Here is a 24,998-nt window from a genome sequence, read left to right on the forward strand (position 1 = left end):
AAAGATTGGGAAGAAAATCTACCATCATATGATCATAATTTTGAATGTGCTTATTTTTGACCTTTTAATTTTCTCTTGCAATTATTTTCAAGGCAGCAGGTGGGGGAACAAAGCTACATAATATATGTTCTTTGTGGGATGGATTATAATGAGAAAAATACGTAAAACTAAATACCATTTATGCAGAACAGGTAAGGACAGAGGATCTGTTCTCTTGGATAACGCAGCCACACACTGTGATGAAAATATTACTCATGCTGGCAACACAAAGAAATAGTACTAATGATATCAGATGTTTTTTAGGCACTTAACTCTGTGCCCCACTCTGTTCCGAAGATTATAGGTATTCCCTTGTTTAATCCTTGGAAAGAACTCTGTCATAGAAGAACCACATACGGAGAAGTTCAGGCACACGGACAAAATTGTCCAGAGTAAAGCACACACCCTTGGGAATCGCACCGAAGCCTTCGTTTCTAGAACATGGTGCCGAATGTTACATAGGGCCAACCACACCGCTGTCCTACAGGGTTACCTAAAGCTTGTGAGTTTGACACATGTTAGAGCAAAGGGACAGGGTTCATATGTGAGAGAGGAAGAAGGTGGGTACAATCAAGTATGTTTGGGCTAAATTGCAAAATACTTCTGGGACTGTTGGCAGTGGGCACCACAAAACAAAACATGGGTCGTCCAGGATGTGTATTCAGAGCTCTTGGTGGTTACTTATAAGTAGACTGCATGAAGACACAAAAATACATGGACATTCATCAACAGATGAATAGATTAAAAAAGATGTGGTATGTATATACAATGGAATACTATGCAGCCATCAAAATTTGAAATCTTGCCATTTGCAACAATGTGGATGGAGCTAGAGGGTATTATGCTGAGTGAAATAAGTCAATCAGAGAAAGACAGTTATATGATCTCTCTGATATGAGGAATTTGAGAGGCAGGGTGAGGGGCTTGGGGGTGGGGAAGAAAAAAATGAAACAAGATAGGATTGAGAGGGAGACAGACCATGAGAGACTCAATCTCACAAAACAAAATGAGGGTTGCTGGGGTTGGGGTGGTTAGGGAAAGGGTGGCTGGGGGACGGACACTGGGGAGGGTATGTGCTATGGTGAGTGCTGTGAAATGTGTAAGCCTGATGATTCACAGACCTGTACCCCTGGGGCAAATTAATACATTATATGTTAATAAAAATTATTTTAAAAAAACATATGGGCATTTTCATTGCCACACTCTTTGGTGAGGCTGAGGAAAGTCAGTGAGTGGCATTGGTAGGGTAGAAGGGGAAGGGCCTAGAAGCCTATGAAGGACTTGAGTCCCTCAAATTCTGAAACCGCTTCCCACCATCCTCGCCTCCTCAGCGCGGCTCCGCTCCCAGTGGCCACTAGATACAAGATTGAGGTTGCATGTGTTTGGTGTTGTAGGAGACGGTGACATTCAAGGATGTGGTGGTGGTCTTCTCGGAGGAGGAGCTGGCGCTGCTGGACCCTGCCCAGAGGAAGCTGTATGGAGACGTGATGCTGGAGAACTTCAGGAACCTGATATCTGTGGGTGAGCACAGGCACTCTATGGGTATGTGGCAGGTGTCTGGAAATACGTGTTGACTTGGTGAGTGTGTCAATGGATGGGAGACCTGTATGTCTCCGTGGGTCAGGAAGATAGCTGTACGTCATGTGCAAACCAGAGTGAATGAAGGATGTTGTAGAACACTTTTTGTCTTCTACTGAATGCCTGTCTAGTTACTTTCTATTTCACTCACTTTCTTGTGGTGCCCTTGGCATGAATGTATGTTTGGGTCTGTGCACTTGACCCATGTCCCAGAGAAACTTACAAGCATTGTGGTTGTGACCATACTGAGTAAACACCCTTTGCCTACAACTTCCCTGAAATCTTCCACTGCGGGGCATTTTCCTTTCTGGGAAGAATACTTGTGGGATGAGAATTCTGATTCTGATTCTCAGATCGCCCCACAGAAGGAGGAAGATCTGTTTGCTATAGTGTCAGACACTGTCAGCCAGATTGTAAGCTGCCTTCCTCTTGAAGATTTGCCATCTCAGCCCATTTGCCTCCTTTGGAGCCCACACCCATGTAACTACCCCCGGTTTCCCCTTCCCTGTCCTGGAGGGGGAACATTTAAGGTGAGAGTAACAGGAGACACATACGTAAATACTGCCTGTACATCTGGCTCAAAATATATCGTGCCTTTTATTTTCTACAAATGTAGCCATTAAACAAATGTTGAAGAACATAGATGTCATACAGTTTTTCCTTGATTTTTTATGAAGATGGGGTGTTTTTCAACTGGTGAACATTCTAACCTAGAGAGAATCAGGAAACTTGCTATCACATCCTCAGAGATACTCCCTGTTCCCCTCACACAGCTACTGTTGTTTTGTTTTTTTCAGGATTTGTTTATTTGAGAGAGCATGTGTGTGAGCGGTAGGAGGGGCAGAGGGGGAGAGAGAAAGAATCCCCAAGCAGACACCCTACCAAACTCGGAACCTGATGTGGGGCTCGAACTCACAACCCTATGATCATGACCTGATCTGAAATAAACTGAAACTACTTGACTGCCCGAGCCACCCAGAAGCCCCACACGTCTACTCTTTTTAAGGGGCGATTTGTTAAATAAAACCATGAACTGCACTGCCTACCAGAAAAGTACATACTCACCTAAGTAATATTTTTCCAAGATTCTGTTCTTGAAACTTAACTTTCCATTTGAACAATTCGTGTAATTAAAAACTGGGTTGGGACACCTGGGTGGCTCGGTTGTTAAGCGTCTGCCTTTGGCTCAGGTCATGATCCCAGGGTCCTGGGATCGAGACCCACATCCGGCTCCCTGCTTGGCGAAGGCCTGCTTCTTCTCCCTCTCCCACTCCCTGGCTTGTGTTCCCTCTCTCACTCTCTCTCTCTGTCAAATAAGTAAATACAATCTTTTTCATTAAGTTTATTTATTTATTTTTTTAAATTTATTTGACAGATCACAAGTAGGCAGAGAGGCAGCCAGAGAGAGAGACAGGAGGAGGAGGCAGGCTCCCTGCTGAGCATAGAGCCCGATGCGGGACTCGATCCCAGGACCCTGAGATCATGACCTGAGCCGAAGGCAGAGGCTTTAACCACTGAGCCACCCAGGCGCCCAGTAAATACAATCTTTAAGAAAAAAAAAACAAAAAAAAAAAACAAAAAAAAAAACTGGGTAAACTTCTAGAACCAAAGTTTTCAAGTTTTTTTGAACATGAGCCATAGTGAGAAATGGATCTTTCATTGTAATCAGAACAAACATTTCACATGTCAGTTCATACCTGTGACTTTCATAGGCATTTTCTGTAATGACCCCTGTCTTATTGGCTGTGATGCTTTGATAGTTTCTGTCCTGGCTCTTTTTTCTGAAAGCTTTTTATAAGCTTCTAAATCTTTCCAGCTCACTGGCATATTGGAGTTTTTAAATTTGTTTGTTTTTTTTAATGATTTTATTTGTTTGCCAGAGAAAGAGGAGAGAGTGTGTACAAGCAGGGGGAGCAGCAGGCAGAGGGAGAATCAGGCTCCCCACTGAGCAAGGAGCCCGACCATGACCTGAGCCCAAGGCAGCTGTTCCAACGGACTGAGCCACCCAGGCATCCTGGAATTTTTTAATTTGAAAAATTATTGTGATGGGCTGTTTTATCCACACATTCATATATGCACTGTTTTTCTACATTCTTTCATCAGACACTCCTAAAGCTTCAGAAGGAACCAGCAATAGACCCTCCTTCCTTTTCACCCCAGGAATTCTTGCCACCTTTCTTTTCCCATCTCTCTCTCTCTCTCTCTCTTTTTTTTTTAACCTGAGAGAGTGAGCACAGAGAGGAAGAAGCAGACTCCTACTGAGCAGAGAGCCTGATATGGGGCCAATCCTAGGACACTGAGATCATGACCTGAGCTGAAGGCAGATACTCAACTGACTGAGCCACCCAGACACCCCCATCTTTGATTTTCTTATTAGCATCCTGCTTCATGTACCTCTGGCTCTTGATGTCCCCTGTACAGCTTTTCAGTTTCTCAGCAAGACCACAGTGTTCTGTCCCTTTTCTGTTTCAAATAACTTACTTGGAAGAGATGTTTTCCTTCTAGGACTTGGCTTAAACTCTCACCAGAATGGTCAGACTGGGATTCATTTAGTCTTTCAGCATGGATTTTTTGACTATGCACGATGTTCCGGGCATGATTCTGGACATTGGTTATAAAGTAGGAAAGTGTAAAATGTGTTCAGCCTACAAGGTGTAACATGCTTCCCCCCTTGATGCTGCATCATGGTGGGAAAGACGTGGTGAACAGCAGATGACTTAGCATGGTGCAAGGTGCTGCATGGAACATAAACAGGTAGGGATGGGAGTCCCCGGAGGTGAACGGGGTTAGGACAGGATCAATTATTTTACACTGGGTGATAAAGGGCCTCATTGCTGGGCTCACTCTGAGCAGAGACCTCGAAATCACGAGGAATGACCCACGTGTCTATCTGGGAAGGGTTCTGGCAGGATTGAACTCCCCACTCCAGGACTGGCTTTCAGAGTTCATGCTGTGATCGTATCTTTTCCTTCTCCCAGGCTCAATTTCTTTTGTTTTCACATTTTCCCTAGAGATCTGAATTTCTGTCAGGTTTTAGAGCCATGTATGTTTTCTGTTGAGCTTTATTTCCCTTTTATCCTCATGAAGGAAACTTGCCTATAGAAACTAAGTTCTCCTTTCTGCTTTATGCTGTGTTTTAGTCCGTGTGCTTTAGGTATTTGCTCCCAAACCCGCAAGTCATTCTAGACATTCGATACCTCAACACTGAAGTAACTTTCCAATAAAGTGATCTGAGGCTTGTATAGCTGTACAGAAGCTGTTTCCCACATGTCTACTGGATTGAAAGAGGGGGCAGCTTTTAATTGACAATTCATACAGGTAGGGGAGTGAATTCCTCTCTCTCTCTTTTTTTTTTTTAAGATTATTTATTTATTTATTTATTTGACAGGCAGGGGGCACAAGTAGGCAGAGAGGCAGGCGGAGAGAGACGGGGAAGCAGCCTCCCCGCTGAGCAGAGAGCCCGATGCGGGGCTTGATCCCAGGACCTTGAGATCATGACCTGAGCCGAAGGCAGAGGCTTAGCTCACTGAGCCACCCAGGAGCTCCTCCTCTCTTTTTTCAAAGATTTTTTTTTTATTTATTTGACAGAGAGAGGGAGAGAGAGCACAGGAGTGCACAAGCAAGGGGAGTGGCAGGTGGAGGGAGAGCAGGCTTCCTGCTGAGCAGTGAACCTGACGTGGGGCTTGATCCCAGGACCTTGGGATCATGACCTGAACCGAAGACAGATGCTTAGCTGACTGAGCCACTCAGGTGGTCTGAATTTCTCTTTCGTAAACATTTTATTCAGTAGTGCTTTCAAAGTCTATTTTTTTAGAGCAGTTTTAGGTTCATAGCAAAATTGAGAGGAAGGGACAGAAATCTCCCATATAATTCCTGTCCCCATGCACCCACAACATCTTACATCCATATCCTCTGCCAGATAACATTGATGACTCTGTACTGACATGTTGGTATCGCTGAGTCTGTACTTTACATTAGTACTCTCGGTGTTGTACATTTTATGGATGATGTGGACAAGTGGATAAAGCCAGGTATCCACCCTTATCACACAGAGTAGTCACACTGCCCTGAAGATCCTGTTCTCCACCTCCTCATCCCTCCCCTCTGACCCTGAGCAACTGCTGATCTTTTTATTCTGTCCCTACTTTTGCCTTCTCAAGAATGTTGTAATGTGGGAATTATACTTTTCAGTTTGGATTCTTTCACTAAGTAATATGCATTTACTTTTCTCCATATCTTTTCTTGGTTTAATGGATCATTTCTTTTTAGCACCAAATAATATCCCATTGTATGGGTGTACCACAGCTAATATTTATCTCTTCACCTACTGGAGGACATCTTGCTTCCTTCCAAGTTTTGTCCTTATGAATAAACCCGCTATAAAAATCTGGGTATAGTTTTCTATATGGGCCTAAAATTTCAGTTCCTTTTGGTTAATTCCAGATTGTGCAATAGCCAGGAGAGTATGGTAACAGTATGTTTAGTTTTGTAAGAAACCACCAAACTCAGGGCACTTGGTGTGGCTCAGTTAGTTAAGTGTCTGCCTTTGGCTCAGGTCGTGATCGTGGAGTCCTGGGATTGAGCCCAGCATTGGGCTCTGCTCAGCAGGGAGTCTGCTTCTCCCTCTGCCCCTCCTCCTGCTCGTGTTCACTCTTTCTTTCTCTGTCTTTCAGATAAATAAAAATCTTAAAAAAAAGAAAAGAAACAACCAAACTCTTCCAAAGTGGCTCTATACCATTTTGCATTCCTACCAGTAAAGAATGAGAATTCCTGTTGCTCCACATCTTGGTGGCATTTGATAGTGTTGGTGTTCTGGATTTTGGCCATTCTTTTTTTTTTTTTTTTAATTAGACAGAGATCACAAGTAGGCAGAGAGAGAGAGAGAGAGAGAGAATGGGAAGCAGGCTCTCTGCTGAGCAGAGAGCCCGATGCGGGGCTCGATCCCAGGACTCTGGGATCATGACCCGAGCCAAAGGCAGAGGCTTTAACCCACTGAGCCACCCAGGTGCCCCTGGATTTTGGCCATTCTAATATGTGTGTAGGGTATCTCGGTGTTTGGATTTGCGTTTCTCTGATTACATAAAATGTGGAACATCTGTATTTTTATTGGCCCAATAAATCAATACTTACTGATTTATTGGCCCAACAATCAATATTTTTATTGGCCCATCTGTATATTTTCTTCAGTAAGGTGTATATTAAGGTCTTTGGTTCATTTTTTAACCACATTCTTTTTTCCTTATTATTGAGTTCTTAAGCTAATTGAAAAGGTTATTGAAAAAACAATCTCCAGTGTTCAGATAACTTTTGTATAAATATAGAGACTTGGGAATACCAATGGGATAAACCTTTTAGAAAACACATCTCTGAACTTAAATTATTAGAAGTGGTCAAAAATGTATAATAGTAGCCGACTCATTTAATGTCTGTCAAAACAGAAAGATTAGGTAAACGTGCAGAATTTCCAGGAATACTTTGCATATATAAATATAAGTATTTCAAGGTATTTGATATTAGGATATATAACATGAAACCCAAATTTGATGGAAACTGCTTTTCCTGAAGTTCTAGTTGATTCATATTTTATTATATAATGTTTCTGTTTCCATTATTTATTAACTACATAATTTACTATTCAAGATTCTACACTGACTTTCAGATTCAGTGGAAATGGCCATAGGTTCACAGTTTGAATCGTATTATCAATTTTTTTTTTAAAGATTTTATTTATTTATTTCACAGAGAGAGATCACAAGTAGACGGAGAGGCAGGCAGAGAGAGAGAGAGAGAGGGAAGCAGGCTCCCCACTGAGCTGAGAGCCCGATGCAGGACTCGATCCCAGGACCCTGAGATCACGACCTGAGCCGAAGGCAGCGGCCCAACCCACTGAGCCACCCAGGCGCCCCCATATTATCAATTTTTGAATTAAGTCTTTGACATCTAACTTGTACCTCTCTTAGGAGACTTGGTGTGGGGGCGCCTGGATGGCTCAGTCATTAAGCGTCTCCCTTTGGTTCAGGTCATAATCCCAGAGCCCTGGGATTGAGCCCCACACTGGGCCCCCTGCCTGGTGCTCCCTCTCCCTCTGCCCCTCCTCCCTGCTTGTTTTCTCTCTCTCTCTAATAAATAAATAAAACCTGTTAAAAAAAAAAAAAAAGGAGACTTGATGTGTACTTGCATAGTGGATAGAAGCCCACTGGACCCCCTCTTGGATTTCATATACACATAAACCAGAGAATAAGATACACAGTGGAAAAGACCAACTGAATATTCTCTGGATTCATTAAAGTCTTATGCTCTCACCTAAATGTGAAATCTTAAAAACACTGAACAGAGTCTTCAGTTGTCCATATCTTTGCATTCTGTCTCTACAGGAGGAAAGATCCAAAGTAAGATGAAGACTGTTTTAGAAGCAGAACCATCTGAAGAGCTTTCCTGCTGGCAGATCTGGCAACAGATTGCAATTGACTTAACCAGGTGTCAGGGCTCCATGATAAAGAGTTCTCAGCTCCCCAAACAAGGTGATTCACCCGGACAGCTTGGGGCAGGACAGTCTGTAACTCACATAGGCCAGAAACCTGATCAGTCTAGTGAACTTAAGAAATATTTCAGTGATGTCTCCAGTCTTGATCTTCATCAACAAACACACTCAGGAGTGAAGTCTCATATATGTCGTGAGTGTGGAAAAAGCTTCTGTTATAGTTCAGCACTTCATATTCACCAGAGAGTTCATCTGGGAGAGAAACGCTACAAGTGTGATGAGTGTGGTAAGGAATTTAGCCAGAGCTCATGTCTGCAAACTCATCAGAAAGTTCACACTGTGGAGAAGCCGTTCAAATGTGAGAAGTGTGGGAATGGCTTCTGTCGTAGATCAGCACTTAATGTTCATTATAAATTGCACATGGAGGAGAAACCTTATAACTGTGACCAATGTGGAAGGGCCTTCATTCATGCTTCACATCTTCAGGAACATCAGAGAATCCACACTGGGGAGAAGCCCTTCAAATGTGATAAATGCGGTAAGAATTTCCGACGTAGATCATCGCTTAATAGTCATTGTATGGTCCACACAGGAGAAAAACTGTTCAAATGTGAGGAGTGTGGGAAGTGTTTCTTTTGTAGCTCAAATCTTCATATCCACCAGAAGGGCCACACACGAGAGAAACCTTATAAGTGTGAGGAGTGTGGGAAGGGCTTCATTCAGCCTTCGCATTTTCGGGCCCATCAGAGAATCCATACTGGAGAGAAACCATATGTATGCAAAGTGTGTGGTAAAGGCTTTACTATGAGTTCAAATCTTCAGGCACATCAGAGAGTCCACACAGGAGAGAAACCATACAAATGTGATGAGTGTGGGAAGAACTTCGGTACAAAAACCCGTTACCAAGTTCATCTGGTAGTCCACACGGGAGAGAGACCCTATAAATGTGAGGTATGTGGGAAGGACTTCAGTCAGAGAGCATATCTTCAATCCCATCTAAAGACCCACAGCGTAGAGAAACCTTACAAGTGTGAGGAGTGCGGGCAGGGCTTCAATCAGAGTTCCCGACTTCAGATTCACCAGCTGATCCATACTGGTGAGAAACCACACAAATGTGAAGAGTGTGGGAAGGGATTCAATCGTAGAGCAGATCTCAAAATTCATTGCAGAATCCACACAGGAGAGAAACCGTTTAATTGTGAGGAGTGTGGGAAAGTATTCAGGCAGGCTGCAAATCTCCTGGCCCATCAGAGAATCCACAGTGGAGAGAAACCATTCAAATGTGAAGAGTGTGGGAAGAGTTTCGGTCGCAGTTCACACCTCCAAGCCCATCAGAAAGTCCACACTGGGGAAAAGCCGTACAAATGTGAGGAGTGTGGGAAGGGCTTCAAGTGGAGCTTGAATCTTGACATGCATCAGAGGGTCCACACGGGAGAGAAACCGTACAAGTGTGGGGAGTGTGGTAAGCACTTCAGTCAGGCCTCAAGTCTGAAGGTTCATCAGAGTGTTCACAGTGAAGAGAAACCATACAAATGTGATGTGTGTGGCAAGGTCTTCCGCCACTCTTCGCAGCTGCAATCTCATCAGCGGGTTCACACGGGGGAGACACCTTACAAGTGTGAGACGTGTGGTCAGAGCTTCCGTTGGCGATCAAAACTTTCACATCATCGCAAAACTCATGGTGGCAATACATTTCATGAAAGTAAGAAGAGTGGTAAGAACATCAAAGGATCATCAGAAAGATGTTCAAAATGATGCTTTGTAAAACCCTGAATTCCTGTCATCACAGAGTCTCATAAGAGAGAAAACACTTGTGTTAGTTTAGTTGGTACTTAAGCAATAATTGAACATATCTCAGCTTTCACAAGATAACACAGTGGAGAAACCCTGTAAGTGGTGTGGTGAGTCTTTTTTCAGAATCACTTAGGAGGTAGTAGTACTTAGGAAAAGAGTTTGGTCCAACCTTTAACACAAGTATAAGGATGGGTATACCAGAATTGATACCCACTAGAATGTAAGCTCCATGAGGGCAGGGACTTTGCTGCTAAGTCTACACAGCCCTCAAAGCTAGAGGCATCATAATTCTGGACTTCAAGTTATATTACAAAACTGTAGGAAATAAAACTGTTATGGTACTGGCACAAAAATAGACACATTGGTCAATAAAACAATAGAAAACCCAGAAATGACCCCATAATTATATGGTCAGTTAATCTACAACAAAGCAGGAAAGAATATCCTATGGGAAAAAGATATTTTTTTCAACAAATGGTGTTGGGAAAACTGGACAGCCACATGCAAAAGAATGAAATTGGACTACTTTTTTACATCATACACAAAAATAAATTCAAAATGGATCAAAGACCTAGGTGTGAGACCTGAAACCGTAAAAGTCCTTGAAGAAAGCAGAGGCAGTAATTTCTCTGACATCAGCTGTAGCTATTTTTTTCTAGATAGGTCTCCTGAGGCAAGAGAAACTAAGTAAAAATAAATTATTGGGACTACATCAAAATAAAATCTTCTGTATAGCAAAGGAGACAAAACTAAAAGGCAACTTACTGGATGGGTGAAGATATTTGCCAGTGACATACTTGATAAGGAGTTAATGTCCAAAATATATGAAGAACTTATAAAACTCAACAAAGAATGAATAATCCAATTAAAAAATAGGCACAAGACATGAGTAGACGTTTCTCCCAGAGGAAATCCAGATGGCCAACAAACACATTGAAAAGATGTTCAACATGACTTATTGTCAGGGAAATACAAATCAAAATTACAATGAGATAGCACCTCATGACTGTCAGAATGGCTAAACTCAACACAAGAAACAACCGGTTTGGGCGAGGATGTGGAGAAAGGGGAACCCTCCTGCACTGTTGATGGGAACGCAAACTGGTGCAGCCACTGTGGAAAACAGTATGGAGATTCCTCAGAAAGTTAAAAATAGAACTACCCTATGATCTAGTGATTGTACTACTAGGTATTTACCCAAATAATACAAAAATACTAATACAAAGGGATACACGCACCCTAGTGTTTATAACAGCATTACTTACAATAGCCAAACTATGGAAAGAGCCCAAGTCACCGCCCCCTGATGAATGGATAAAGAAGATGTGTATATATACAATGAATAGTATTCAAGCATAAAAAAGAATGAAATCTTACCATTTGCAACAACATAGAGCTAGAGATTGTTATGCTGAGTGAAATAAGTTGACAAATACTGTATGATGTCACTGTATGATTTAAGAAACAAAGCAAATGGGGTGCCTGGGTGACTCGGTTAGCGTCTGCCTTTGGCTTAGGTCATGAACCCAGGGTCCTGGGATCGAGCCCGCATCAGGCTCCCTGCTCAGCAGGAGAGTCTGCTTTTCCCTCCGCCCCTGCTTGTATGCTCTCTCTCAAATAAATAAAGCTTAGAAAACAAAACAAAAGAGGAAAGGGGGAAAAAGAGAGGCAAACCAAGAAACAGACTCTATATAGAGAACAAACTGTTACCAGAGGGGAGGTGGTTTGGGGGGTGGGAGGGGCGGGTAGAATGGATTCCACAGGTGATGGGGATTAAGGAGAGCACTTATGATGAGCACTGGGTGATATATGGGATTGCTGAATCACTATATTGTACACCTGAAACTAATACACTGTATGTGAACTAACTGGAATTTAAATAAAAGTTTTTAAAAGACCTACACAGCCTTAACATTGACTAGCACTTGTAGGTGTGCTCACTGCTTGTATGTTAAATAAACCTAGGAAGATTGACCCAGAGGAGGAAACCTGCAAAATAAAATTAATTCAGGGAAATGAACATTTGTGGAAATGTAGAAAACCACCTGATCTTAAATCCACAACATTAATGTAATTACTACAGTTGGTTCTTCTCTTCCCACAGACTCTGTTCTCAAGTTGGGTTCTTATCTGGGCCCCTGTCTGGTTTTCCAAGGATTGTATACAGTGTATATTGAACTGTCTTTTGTAATTTTTCTGACAGGACAAACTGGAAAAATGATTTTACATTAGCTAGGATTTAACTGCATTTCACACACCTAATCTTTTTTATCTATCAATGTTAAGGCAGGAATTTATTGTAACACTTTGAAAGTGTCACCAGTAGTTACCAATAACAATTTTTTAAAAAGATTTTATTTATTTATTTGACAGAGAGGGAATGCAAGCGGGGGGAGTGGGAGAGAGAGAAGCAGACTTCCTGGCCAAGCAGGGAGCCTGATGTGGGGCTCAATCCCAGGATCCTGGCACCATGACCTGAGCCAAAGGAGACACTTAATTACTGAGCCACCCAGGCGCCCCAACAATTTTAATCAGCCTTGAATTGGTGATTTGTAACTGCATTTCCATCCCAACTCGAAATGTTTGCCTTCTAATTACTGTAGTATTTATCAAAACTTCTCACATAGGGTCTATGTCTTATCCCACACCCATGAAAGGAATGCCCCCCAAATTTGTGGGAATTTGATAATTTTATCAAATGTATTTTTGAGGCGAGATTGATAGTTATATGCTTTTCCCTATTGAAAGCTCTGAAGCATTTTTCTGGGAAAGGAGTGTATGTCAATATAGATAATATGTCTCTTTGATTTGGAAATCTTGTATTTGGAAATTAAGATTATGAGATTAAAATACCAAAAAGAGGAGCACCATATTGATGATTTCACTGAGTTTTTATAAATGGGAGTAAGCACACATATGTAGGAATTTGAGTTTTGGTATATTCCTATATTAATGTGAAGCCATTAAGATTATGGCAGATAACTGTAATGACAGAAATACATGTTATAGGCTTTGAAAAATCATAGATTGTAGCATTCATAGCATAATCAAACATAAATACTTGTGAGTCTGTCTCTGTGTGCACACATGTGTATACACACATGTGTATAAGACAATGTATAAAGGGATGCTGTTCCATGGTGGTTTTCCTTGGCAAGGAGCATTTATTTTGTGGTCTTTTCCCATTTTTTTTTTTTTTAAGATTTTACTTATTTATTTGACAGAGAGAGATCACAAGCAGGCAGAGAGGCAGGCAGGGAGACAGGAGGAAGCAGGCTCCCTGCTGAGCAGAGAGCCCGATGCGGGACTCGATCCCAGGACTCCGAGATCATGACCTGAGCCAAAGGCAGCGGCTTAACCCACTGAGCCACCCAGGCGCCCAGTCTTTTCCCATTTTTTAAAAATACCTCTGTCCTCCATCCCTGTTATCTTTCCATTTATGTTTCAGTTTTTCATTGAATATGGAATATTATCAAAGCAGTAAATTGCTGTAATAGAATTTAGGAATGTACCAGGTAATTATCCCTTTAAATTAAGCCATTATGAGTGTTCTATATTGTCGTATGGCATACATAATATCAAAATTAAAGAATGGGCTCTGGAAGCCAATTTCAAAGCCAAGAACTTCTCTGACTGTTTTACATAGACAAATAACTTCATGAGTTTTAGCAGTTGTATCTTTGTAATAAATGCATGCTCCGCTTGAAGTGTAAATCCATAACAGGGAGTGGGCAGATCCTGGAGCTAAAGCAAAATGAACATACGTTGTGGGGGCATTAACAACAACAACAAAAGAGTCCTTTTTTAAAAGGTGTGCATGAAGAAAGAACATAAAATAATAGAAGTTGACCCTCTGGATGTGGAACCAATAAAGATGAAGAGCCGGTTTGGATGCTATTCCATAGTCAGACACAATGGTGACTTTTTCATTGTAGTCGATGAAAGGGCTTTACTCAGCAAGTAATATCAAGTCAAGAGAGGTTCCCACAATTGATTTTCTGGACCACACATTCATAGGATGCTAAGTATTTACTAAGGCCTGTGTTGTCTCAATTTGTGTGGTATGTTGGGGGTTCCTAAGGCTACTTCCATGTGCTTTCATTCCCTATGAGTACCCCCGAGACACTAGGAGTGCTCACAACTGATTTGTTACACTGAAAGGATACAAAGCAAAAGAGCAAAGAGGAGAGGTAGGTAGGATGAAATCTGGAGGATATCAGGTGTGAGTTTCCAAGAGTTCTCTCCTTACGGAATCACAATGTACTAGGTTTCTTGAGCACTAAATCGTGATAATATGTAACTGTCACCAGAGATGCACTAGAGATTCGGGGCCCTAGATTTTTTATTGGGGGGCTGGTCACTTAGGCATTCTCTGCCTGGCATATACCAAAATTAGAGACTCTCAGAAGGAAAATAGATATTCAGCATAAACCACATTGCACAGAGTTTAGGCACTGTGAGCTACTCTTAGTGAATATTAGGAATCCTTCAGAGCAATCCAAGTATCCAGATACTGATCAAGAATGAGCCTTGCAAGCAGGCCTCTCCAAAGATAGCAATCTCAGCTCTGTGTTGTTAAACTTCTCAGCAGACATGATGTCAAAAACCCAGTGTCTTCATTTTGGTTTGTTTTTGTTTTGTTTTGTTTTTTGCTGTTGTAAGATACCATAATAGGTTGTTAGGGAATTTGTTACAGAAAACTCAGGAGATGAAAAAAAAATTATTTGTTGTCCTCCCAACCCAGAAGACTGCAGATATGGCTTATTGGTTTAAAGTTCCTGAAAGGGGCGCCTGGGTGGCTCAGTGGGTTAAGCCGCTGCCTTCGGCTCAGGTCATGATCTCAGGGTCCTGGGATCGAGTCCCGCATCGGGCTCTCTGCTCGGCAGGGAGCCTGCTTCCCTTCCTCTCTCTCTACCTGCCTCTCTACCTACTTGTGATCTCTGTCTGTCAAATAAATAAATAAAATCTTTTAAAAAAAATAAAATAAAGTTCCTGAGAAATAGGATGGATTCTACACAGTTGAAAATGTCTCTCCATAAAGTATTATTAAGTATAAAAGAAAACAGAGGAGGCCTATAATGGAGAAATCCAGTTAATACTCTCAGCCAAGATGTTCATTTCACTGATAATAGAACAAACCAACATTTTAGGCCTCCTGATAGGATGTTGCTTCACCATTATTACTTCCAAAAAATAGACAATCAAATCTAATCATGAGGGAATATCAGATAAACCCAAATTGACAAGACAGTTTCCTGCTTCACAATTAATTGACTCGAGGGAGCATAATTGACCAAAGACTCCTGCTGCTGTGTTCTAAAATCTACCACCAGATTTGTGTAAAGGCCAGTCTTACCATGATTGCTCCCAGTCAACACAATAAGAATCCTAAGATCCTTGGAGGCTGGACTCCTCTATACAGTGAATTTTTTTCAGGGACTCTCTGACAGTTTTGGAGAACTTTACTTAGATTACAAGGCAGCCTAGGATGGTCACCAAATCTTTTGTCCAAAATTTCTTCACTTGGGGTCACACTTGTACCATGATCTCATGGCTCAGGCAGCCTCTGCCCCAAGCTCCCTATCATTTTCTCTCAAAGATGTTAACCCTAATAAAATATTTGTGTTTTTAAAAAGATTTTATTTGTTTATTTTTGTGAGAGAAAGAGAGAGCGCACGAGCAAATGAGCACAAGCTGGTGGAGGACGGGGAGCAGAGGGAGAAGCGGACTCCCTGCCAAGCAGGGAGCCTGATGCAGAACTGACCAGAGCTGAAGGCAGATGCTTACCTACTGAACCACCCAGGCCCCTGACTAATAAAATATTTGTTCATTAAAAGTCTTGCTTAAAAAAAAAAAGTCTTGCTTACCATCTTGGTGTCCAATTCTTGGAGGACCAGAACAAACCCAGTATCTAAGAAACACTCCTCTTGGCTCATTCCAGTTATTTCCTTTACCCTGTGGTAGCCACTAACTCATAGTGGCAGAAATTCATTTAGCCTCTTTTGTACTTTAAAGATTTTTTTTATTTATTTGACAGAGAAAGATCACAAGTAGGCAGAGAGGCAGGCAGAGAGAGGGGGAAGCAGGCTCCCCGCTGAGCAGAGAGCCCAATGCGGGGCTCGATCCCAGGACCCTGAGATCATGACCTGAGCTGAACAAAGGCAGAGGCTTAACCCACTGAGCCACTCAGGTGCCCCAAGCCTGTTTTGTACTTTATGTAAATGGAGTCATACCCTATGTACAACATAGAGTATGTATTTTATATCTGGCTTCATTCACTCAACATCATGTCATGATGTTCATCAACATATTGTTGGGAGCAGAGAACTTTATTTTACTTTCATTGTTGGATATTATTGGAGTGTGTAAATGTACCATGATCTAGTCATTCCATTGTTGATGGATAGAGGGTAATTTCCAATTTTTGGATATCACACTGAGTACTGACATGAACAGTCTAAAACATGTCTTGTATTTAATGTATAATACATTTATTTGAGGAAAATTTATATGGGCGGGACATATATGTTTATTTTTTTGTAGGTACTTTCAAACAGTATTCCAAAGTGGTTATACCAATTTACACTCTCACTAGTGATATGCAAACATTGGCATCTTTACCCATTTGGTTTGTTCAGTGTTTTAAATTTTAGCCTTGGGACGCCTGGGTGGCTCAGTGGGTTAAAGCCTCTGCCTTCGGCTCAGGTCATGGTCCCAGGGTCCTGGGATCGAGCCCTGCATCAGGCTCTCTGCTCAGCAGTGAGCCTGCTTTCTCCTCTCTCTCTAGCTGCCTCTCTGCCTACTTGTGATCTCTGTCTGACAAATAAAGAAATAAAATCTTTTAAAAAAATTTTAGCCTTTCTGATCAGAATGTGCTGGTATCTCATAATAATGTAATTTGAATTTACCTTATGATAATGGAGTTTAGTACCTTTTCATGATTATTGGCTACTTTGACATCCTCTTTTCTGAGTTGTTTACTTAAGTCTTTTTAAAAAAAGATTGTTTATGTATTTATTTGACACACAGAGAGAGAGATCACAAGTAGGCAGAGAGGCAGGCAGAGAGAGAGGAGGAAGCAGGCTCCCTGCTGAGCAGAGAGCCCGATGTGGGGCTCAATCCCAGGACCCTGGGATCATGACCCAAGCCGAAGGCACATGTTTAACAACTGAGCCACCCAGGCACCCTTTAAGTCTTTTGTCCATGTTTTATGTTGGGATGCCTGTCTTATTGATTTGAAGTCTTACATTTTACATAAGAGTCTTTTGTTCCATACATGTTTTGATAATATCTCTCATTTTTTGCCATTTCATTCTATTAGTGTATGTTTTGATTAACAGTATTTAACTTTAAAATAGTATAATTTTTCAATTTTTTTCTTTTACATTGTGTGATTTTTTTTGTATTAAGAAGTTCTTCCTACTTAGGGGCGCCTGGATGGCTCAGTGGGTTAAAGCCTCTGCCTTCAGCTTGGGTCATGATCCCAGGGTCTTGGGATTGAGCCCCGCATTGGGCTCTCTGCTCAGCGGGGAGCCTGCTTCCCTTCCTCTCTCTCTACCTGCCTCTCTGCCTACTTGTGATCTCTCTCTGTCAAATAAATAAATAAAATCTTTAAAAAAAAAAGAAGTTCTTCCTACTTAATAAAAAAAAAAAAGAAATTCTTCCTACTCCAAGGTAAGAAAGCTGTTCTTGTTTTTTCCTACATTATCATTGTCTACTCTTCAAATTTAAATCTGCAGACTTCTGGAATTTCTACTTTAATATCCTATGAGACAATGATCAGTGTTTCTTTTTTCCCATAGAGTTACCCAGCTGACCAAGAACCATATATAGAAGTTTCAAGACCTCTTTACCCTCTCTGTTGCAGTGTTTTCTTTATACACGTCAGGTATAATGTCTGTTTCAATATAGATTTTGATCTCTATTCTCCTCACCTGTCTACCCCTCTTTTTAAAAAGATTTTATTTATTTATTTATGTGTCAGAGAGAGAGAGAGGCAGGCTACCCTCTGAGCAATGAACCCGATGTGGGACTCAATCCCAGGACCCTGGGATCATGACCTGAGCCACAGGCAGCAGCTTAACTGACTGAGCCACCCAGGCATCCCTCGCCTGTCTATCTCTGAGCAAACTCCAGACTGTCTTATATTGTGGATTTTTAATAGGATTTAGTGTCGATTAATGTAAGTTTTCCTTTTCGTTTTTTTATTTGATTATTTCAACTTTTCTTAGCTCTTTTATTTTCCACATAATGTTTATAATCATCTTAGCAGTTTCCAGGGGAAAGTACTGATATTGTTATTGGGGTTTGATTGATACTATAGATCATTTGGGGACAGTATGAGATCTTTATAATACTGAATCTTAAAACCATGAATATCACTGTCCATTTTTAAAGAATTTTTCTTGGAGAAAATAAAAGTGAATCCCCATGGGGCCTCTGGGTGGCTCAGAGGGTTAAGCCTCTGCCTTCGGCTCAGGTCCTGATCCCAGGGTCCTAGGATGGAGCCCCACATCAGGCTCTCTGCTCAGTGGGGAGCCTGCCTCCCTTCCTCTCTCTCTGCCTGCCTCTCTGCCTGCTTGTGATCTCTGTCTGTCAAATAAATAAATAAAATCTTTAAAAAAAAAAAGTGAATCCGCATATAATAAGATGTACTTACATAGCTTCCAAAACATTTAAAGGTCCTACATATGAAAGACAAGTCTAGAAATTTAATTTTAAACAAGCACAAAGAAATTTTTGCCTGAGGAGTTTCAAAGGACAGAGATTAAGAAAAAAAATTAGTGGTCATTTTAAAATCAATGATTTCTATTCAATGAAGGACACAATAGACAAAATTTAAAAATATGTGCCCAGTTAGGAAAGGATATTTGTATTTTCTAAAACTGACAAGGTATCAATAATCAGAATATGTAATGCAAACAAGGAAAGAAGAAAGTAGCCTGTATCTGTTCTCTGTGCCATGTTGCATTAAGTCAGGCATGGTTCTTGGAGGATGATTTCCCAGAAGAATTTGGAACACAGAAATGTAAAAAAGACACAAGAATCTAGTAATTATTGTTCCATTCAGATATAGCTTTCAGTGTTGCTGGGGCAATTAGCCAAATCCAAAATATTCCAAGTGTAGGGAAAATAATGTGATTGTCCATGAATTCAGTCTTATCTTTAAAAAAGAAAGAAAGAAAGAAAAGCACATCATTTTAGAACTATTTAATAGTGATATCCAATAAATCAAATGTATGGGTCTTTTTTTAAAAAGATTTATTTATTTGACAGAGAGAGACACAGCGAGAGAGGGAACACAAGCAGGGGGAGTGGAAGAGGGAGAAGCAGGTTTCCCGCCGAACAGGGAGCCTGATGTGGGGTTCGGTCCCAGGACCCTGGGATCATGACCTGAGCCAAAGGCAGACGCTTAATGACTGAGCCACCCAGGTGCCTCATGGCTCTTTTTTTAAACATCTGGATTCAAAGAAATTAGTCTAAGTAGTCATATTTAACACAATTCAACCTTTTTTTAAAATCAGGGCTTGGGTATAAATTGTTATTAAACAAATATTTTTACTTTTTTATTTTTACTTTCTTAAATGTATAATTGTATAATATATTTAGGCTTTAAAAATGTTATCAGGGGCCCCTGGTTGGTTCAGGTGATGGAGCATGTGACTCTTGAGCTCCCAGTCATGAGTTCAAGCCTCATGTTGGGGGAGGAGACTAATTTAAAAAAAAGTTCTTATTAGTAAGAGATAGATACTAATGTATTTACTTGTGTGAGTACATCTCTGGTTGGCTTTAAAATATTTAAGACAAAAATAAAAATTGAAAATATGTTAGAGGAAATAAAGTGATCCTTGCCAGTTCACGAAGGAATGGAAAGTAAAGAGAAGGTGTACAGATTGGAAAAGAAGACATAAAATTGTTGTTACCTACAATAACATGATTAATTGTATAGAAAGCCCAGATGAATGTGGCATTAACATTGAAATTTATAGATGAGTTTGACAAGTTTGTTGGATACAAGATCCAGTACAATTTTAAGTAGCTATTATCAGCGTTGTCTTCTCATTCCCAGTTTCAAAAGTGAAGTTTCCATGATTTCATCAAGTATTAATTTTATTATATGTTTATATTTCTGTTTTTCTAGAAATATATTGATTTCATTTAAATTTATGAATATATTTTTATAAGGTTTATATATTTTACAAGGTTCTTCACAAATCATAATATTTAATGATGTTCTCTTTTTTTTCTGATACTGGCTATTTCTTATATGCGGTTTTTTCTTAGTCATTCTCACCATACTTTTATCAATTTTATTTCTTTTTTTTTTTTAAGATTTTATTTATTCATTTGACAGAGAGAGATCACAAGCAGGCAGAGAGACAGGTAGAGAGAGAGGAGGAAGCAGGCTCCCCGCTGAGCAGAGAGCCTGATGCGGGGCTCGATCCCAGGACCCCGAGATCACGACCTGAGCCGAAGGCAGCGGCTTAACCCACTGAGCCACCCAGGCGCCCCTCAATTTTATTTCTTTATCCACAAGGTGATCTGTTGGCCTGTTGTGGGAGGAGAGGATCCACTTAATTTTGTTTGTTTTTATCAGTGTGCTCTTATTTTATCTGCTTTCTTTAGTTTTGCTATTTGTTTATTCACTTTCTTTTTTTTTTTTTAAGATTTTTTATTTATTCATTTGACAGAGAAATCACAAGTAGGCAGAGAGGCAGAGAGAGAGAAGGGGAAAGCAGGCTCCCTGCTGAGCAGAGAGCCCGATATGGGATTTGATCCCAGGACCCTGAGATCATGACCTGAGCCGAAGGCAGAGGCTTTAACCCACTGAGCCACCCAGGCACCCCTGTTTATTCACTTTCTGAGATTGATGTTTTCACAATGGATTTTCAGCTTCTCTTCTATTTTATTTATTTTTTTTAGATTTTTATTTATTTATTCAACAGAGAGAGAGAGATCACAAGTAGGCAGAGAGGCAGGCAGAGAGAGAGAGAGGAGGAAGCAAGCTCTCCGCTGTGTAGAGAGCCCGATGTGGGGCTCGATCCCAGGACCCTGAGATCATGACCTGAGCCGAAGGCAGAGGCTTAACCCACTGAGCCACCCAGGCGCCCCTATTTTATTTTTTTAAAGATTTTATTTAGTTATTTATTTGACAGACAGAGATCACAAATAGGCAGAGAGGCAGACAGAGAGAGAGAGAGAGGAGGAAGCAGGCTCCCTACTGAGCAGAGAGCCCGATGTGGGGCTCGATCCCAGGACCCTGGGATCATGACCTGAGCCGAAGGCAGAGGCTTTAACCCACTGAGCCACCCAGGCGCCCCTCAGCTTCTCTTCTATTTTAAAATATGCATTTAAGGCTTAACATTTCCTTCTATGCATGTGTGTTAAAATCTCCAGTTCTGGGGCACCTGGGTGGTTTAGATGGTTAAGTGTCTGACTCTTGCTTTGGGCTCAGGTCATGATCTGTCAGGGTGGTGAGATGGAGCCCTGCAAGGGACTTCTGCTCAGCAGGGAAACTGCTTGCTAGTCTCTCCTTCTGCTCCTACCCTGCTCACACACTCTCTAAAATAAATAAAACCTTTTTTAAAAATTTCAACTTTATTTTAGTTTTTCAGTGTTCCAGGTTTCATTGTTTATGCATCATACCCAGTGCTCCATGCAATAGGCGCCCTCCTTAATACCCACCACCAGACTCACCCAAACCCCCACTCCCCTCCCCTCTAAAACCCTCAGTTTGTTTCTCAGAGCCCACAGTCTCTCATGGTTCGTCCCCCCCTCTGACTTCCCCCAACTTCCTTCTTCTCTCCTTCTCCCAACGTCCTCCGTGTTATTCCTTATGCTCCACAAGTGAGTCCATATGATAAAATATTTTTTTAAAGAAAAACCCCTTCAGTTCCAACTGAGTTGAATCGTTCTCTTTGTAGTTCTGTCAATTTTCCCTTTATAAAGTATAAACTGAAGTTATTACTTTCTGGCACTTTGAAACTTTTATCATTATGAAATGGCCCTCTGTATGCCGAGTAATGCTTTTTGTCCCCCTTTAAGTTCTCTTGGTGTAATATTGACATCACAAATTCTAGTTACAGAAATAATTTGAGGCCCAGGATGATGATTGACATCTTTCTTTGCAAAGGACTTTTCACTTGCTTCTGCAAGGGTTGGAAGATGCCAGCAATTCACTTTCACGCAATTTCAGGGACGGGGGTGACTTTACGTTTGCGTTTAGTTCCTGCCCAAGAAGGCCATGTTTCCTTTTGGTCTTATTCCTATGGTGAAGCTCTTTGGGGTTTACCAGGAAGTCTCTGTTGTAGGCAATGGATTTGTGTGTTTTAATCCCTCCAGCATGTCTAAAGCGGTACTCAGTTTCTCCGCCTTTCGAGGAACAGAATCTACATTCTCCGAATGCCGACATGCTAGAATAGCTCTGCCCAGACCCTCTTTTGAAAACCAGGAGCTTAAAGCAATCAGGCATTTCCGCCTAAGGGGAGCATCTTTCTGTTTTTCGGCCCCACAGTCGGTGAAAGGTAATAGGGACCACGACCCCTGTAGCCTACCATCCCCCGTCCCAGGCAGTCTGGAACCTGTGGTCCAAGGCTTCTAGTAATCACATCCTGCCGCTACAGTGAGGCGGGTCTGTTAACTTTCCCTCCCGTCCCTCCGCGGGATTCTGGGAAGTGTAGTCCAGGAGTGCCGTGTAGTCACAGGTACTTCCATTGAAGACGGTGGTTTTCGGGAATTCTGGGAAGTGTAGTCCAGGAGCGCCTGTTGGTCGCAGGCACTTCCGCCCCAGGAGGACGCCGTAGCAGCCATCTTTTCCCTGATTATAGTGTTTCAGGTTCGCTGTCCACGACCCATTCAAACTTCCCCCGACAACGCACCTGAGTCCCGCAGCCACCAGCATTTCATTTGGGGAGAAAGAGGAAGAGCGGCTAAAAACGGAGGTTTGATAGCCGAGGGTGGCGATTTGCTTTCTCCTGGGCGGAGCTTTGCGCTTTGGGGACCTGTCCGGGATGGGGCTGGCTCTGGTTGTGCTTTCCCGGGTTTGAGGGTCTCCCGGGCTCTCTGCACCCCTGTCCTAGCTTCCCACCCGCGAGCTATTTGTCTTCATATGGGTGGGTTACCGGGTAGGTTACTTCATCCCTCTGTGTCTCGGTTTGCTGTTCTGTAAAAGGGAAGTAGAAGTAATACGTTGCTAAGACTGTGTTGTGAGGAATACAGTGTTCTGAGGCAAGAAGCGAGGTAGTACAAGTAAAAGGTTTAAAACTGCCTCGCAGGAGACTTCTTGTTATTAAAACTACTGTAATTAACCAAGAAGCCCCCATTTCTTAAGTTCTATGAGCTCAGGAAGCTCAATTGTCTGGACTCCTGACCTTTTTTTTTTTTTTTTTTTTTTTTTGGAAGGAGAGAGTTGCTGCTAGTTGGTACCGGGGAGTGTGATTTATCGGGAATGGAAGCACAAACCTGGTATGTCACAACCTCCTTTCTTACCCGGCAGTGACTTCTCAAAAAGCACTGCGCGGAGGAGGAGGCATCAGAGCTCCACGTGAGTAGGGCTTGGCATTCTTCTACTAAGATAGTCACGGAAATTGGAGAATGTGTGGGACACGCACTTGCGTAATGATGATAGCTGAGCCTTAGTTGCTAAGTTTGATTCTAAAAGCTTTACACAGATGAACACATTTCCGTCACACAGTGGCTCTGTTAAGCAGTACTGCTCTTTTTCCTACTTTATGTTATTGTTTTAATGATTTATTTTATTTAGAGAGAGGGAGAGAACACGCATGCGAGCTGGGGAGGGGCAGAAGCAGAAGGAGAGGAAGAGAATCTCAAGCAGACTCCCTACTGTGAAGCCCTACCTGGGGCTGGATCCCATGACCCAGAGATCATGACTCAGGTGGAAACCCAAGAGTCTGATGCCATCCAGGCACCCCTGGTTTTCCTACTTTTAAAATTTTATTTTTAAAAAAGATTTTATTTACTTATTTGATGGAGAGAGACACAGTGAGGGAGGGAATGCGAGCAAGGGGAGTGTGAGAGGGAGAACCAGGCTTCCGGCTGAGCAGGGAGCCCGATGCGGGGCTTGATCCCAGGACTCTGGGATCATGACCTGAGCCAAGGCAGACGCTTAATGGCTGAGCCACCCAGGTGCCCCTATTTTTCCTACTTTAAAGTAACTTTCTGATCTGTGTCATATATTTCAAATAGTATTTATATTATAAAAGTAGCCTAATCATTATGAAAAATACAAAAATATATAAATAAAACCATCAATTACCCATAACCTTGGAATGTAACAATAACATTTTAGCCTTTTACCTGGTTACTCTGTGTATATTTCTGTTAGTGGCCGCTGTTTCCCTTGGGCCTGATGGTACACTGCGGTGCCATTTAAATTGTGGTCTGCAGACCAGTGGCATCGGCATCACTTGGGTAGAAATACTTGTCCTTGAGCCCCTTCTGAGACATTCTGATTTAGACTTTCTGCCCGTGGGGCCAGGAATCTGCATTCCAGCAAGATCCTGGGGAGATTCCTGTGCACGTGAAAATTCGAGAAGCTCAAAAAAGCCTCTTGTCTGGAAACAGATCTAGAAAATTTACTTCACTGGATGTCATAGATAAAACTGAGCTGGATGTACCATACGGTCTACTTAGTCCAGTGATTTTTAAACCCACTAGTCAACTGTCGGGTCTCCTTGCAGTATATTGACTTGAGCAGAAAGCAGCTGGCAAGTATAGAGTCAAAATGGAGGGAATTCGAAAATTTGAAGATATATTTCTTCCAGGCTTTGGGGAATGGATTCATTGCCATCTTTCACACCAGAAAAATTCTGTGTGAAGTCGGAAGATCAGCTAGTAGTTACTGTTCGTTAACAGGAAATATTTTTGCTGTAGTCTGAACTGTCATTGTTACTGTTCTTACTGCTGTGGCTATTTCCTAATTTCTTTTACTTTGTTACTTTTTATTTTATTTTTATAGAAGAGAGTATGAATGGGGGGAGGGGCAGAGGAAAAGAGAGAATCCTAAGCAGACTCCACACCCAGCGCCTGATGCTCCGTTAGTGAGCATCAGCCAGAACCCCCAGGAACATACCTGTAATCAAAGAGT

The 24,998-nt window shown here is 41.8% G+C and overlaps 2 protein-coding genes across 13 annotated transcripts in view; both read left to right on the forward strand.

Annotated features, from left to right (window-relative positions):
• LOC125089189 (zinc finger protein 45-like) overlaps positions 1–10,283 on the forward strand; it is an 87,067-nt gene extending 76,784 nt beyond the window's left edge. For 2 of the 4 annotated variants that reach the window (XM_047711196.1, XM_047711198.1), the window contains 2 exons: positions 1,434–1,581; positions 7,992–10,283. In XM_047711196.1, the coding sequence (XP_047567152.1) occupies positions 1,434–1,581; positions 7,992–9,853 (2,010 nt within the window). In that variant the 3' untranslated portion in view covers positions 9,854–10,283. Of the gene's footprint in view, positions 1–1,433; positions 1,618–7,991 lie in introns of those variants that run through there. The other 2 variants (XM_047711197.1, XM_047711199.1) reach the window with 2 other exon arrangements.
• Positions 1–24,998, forward strand: part of LOC125089187 (zinc finger protein 227-like) — a 95,028-nt gene that overhangs the window by 29,279 nt on the left and 40,751 nt on the right. For 2 of the 9 annotated variants that reach the window (XM_047711187.1, XM_047711179.1), the window contains exons 1-2: positions 22,720–22,833; positions 23,294–23,435. The exons of 2 other annotated variants lie outside the window; for them this stretch is intronic. The gene's annotated coding sequence lies outside the window, so the exon portion shown is untranslated. Of the gene's footprint in view, positions 1–22,666; positions 22,834–23,293; positions 23,436–24,998 lie in introns of those variants that run through there. 5 more of the 9 variants (XM_047711182.1, XM_047711183.1, XM_047711184.1 and 2 more) reach the window with 5 other exon arrangements.

The sequence above is a fragment of the Lutra lutra genome, chromosome 17 (assembly GCF_902655055.1).
Source record: "Lutra lutra chromosome 17, mLutLut1.2, whole genome shotgun sequence".
Classification (NCBI taxonomy): Eukaryota; Metazoa; Chordata; class Mammalia; order Carnivora; family Mustelidae; genus Lutra; species Lutra lutra.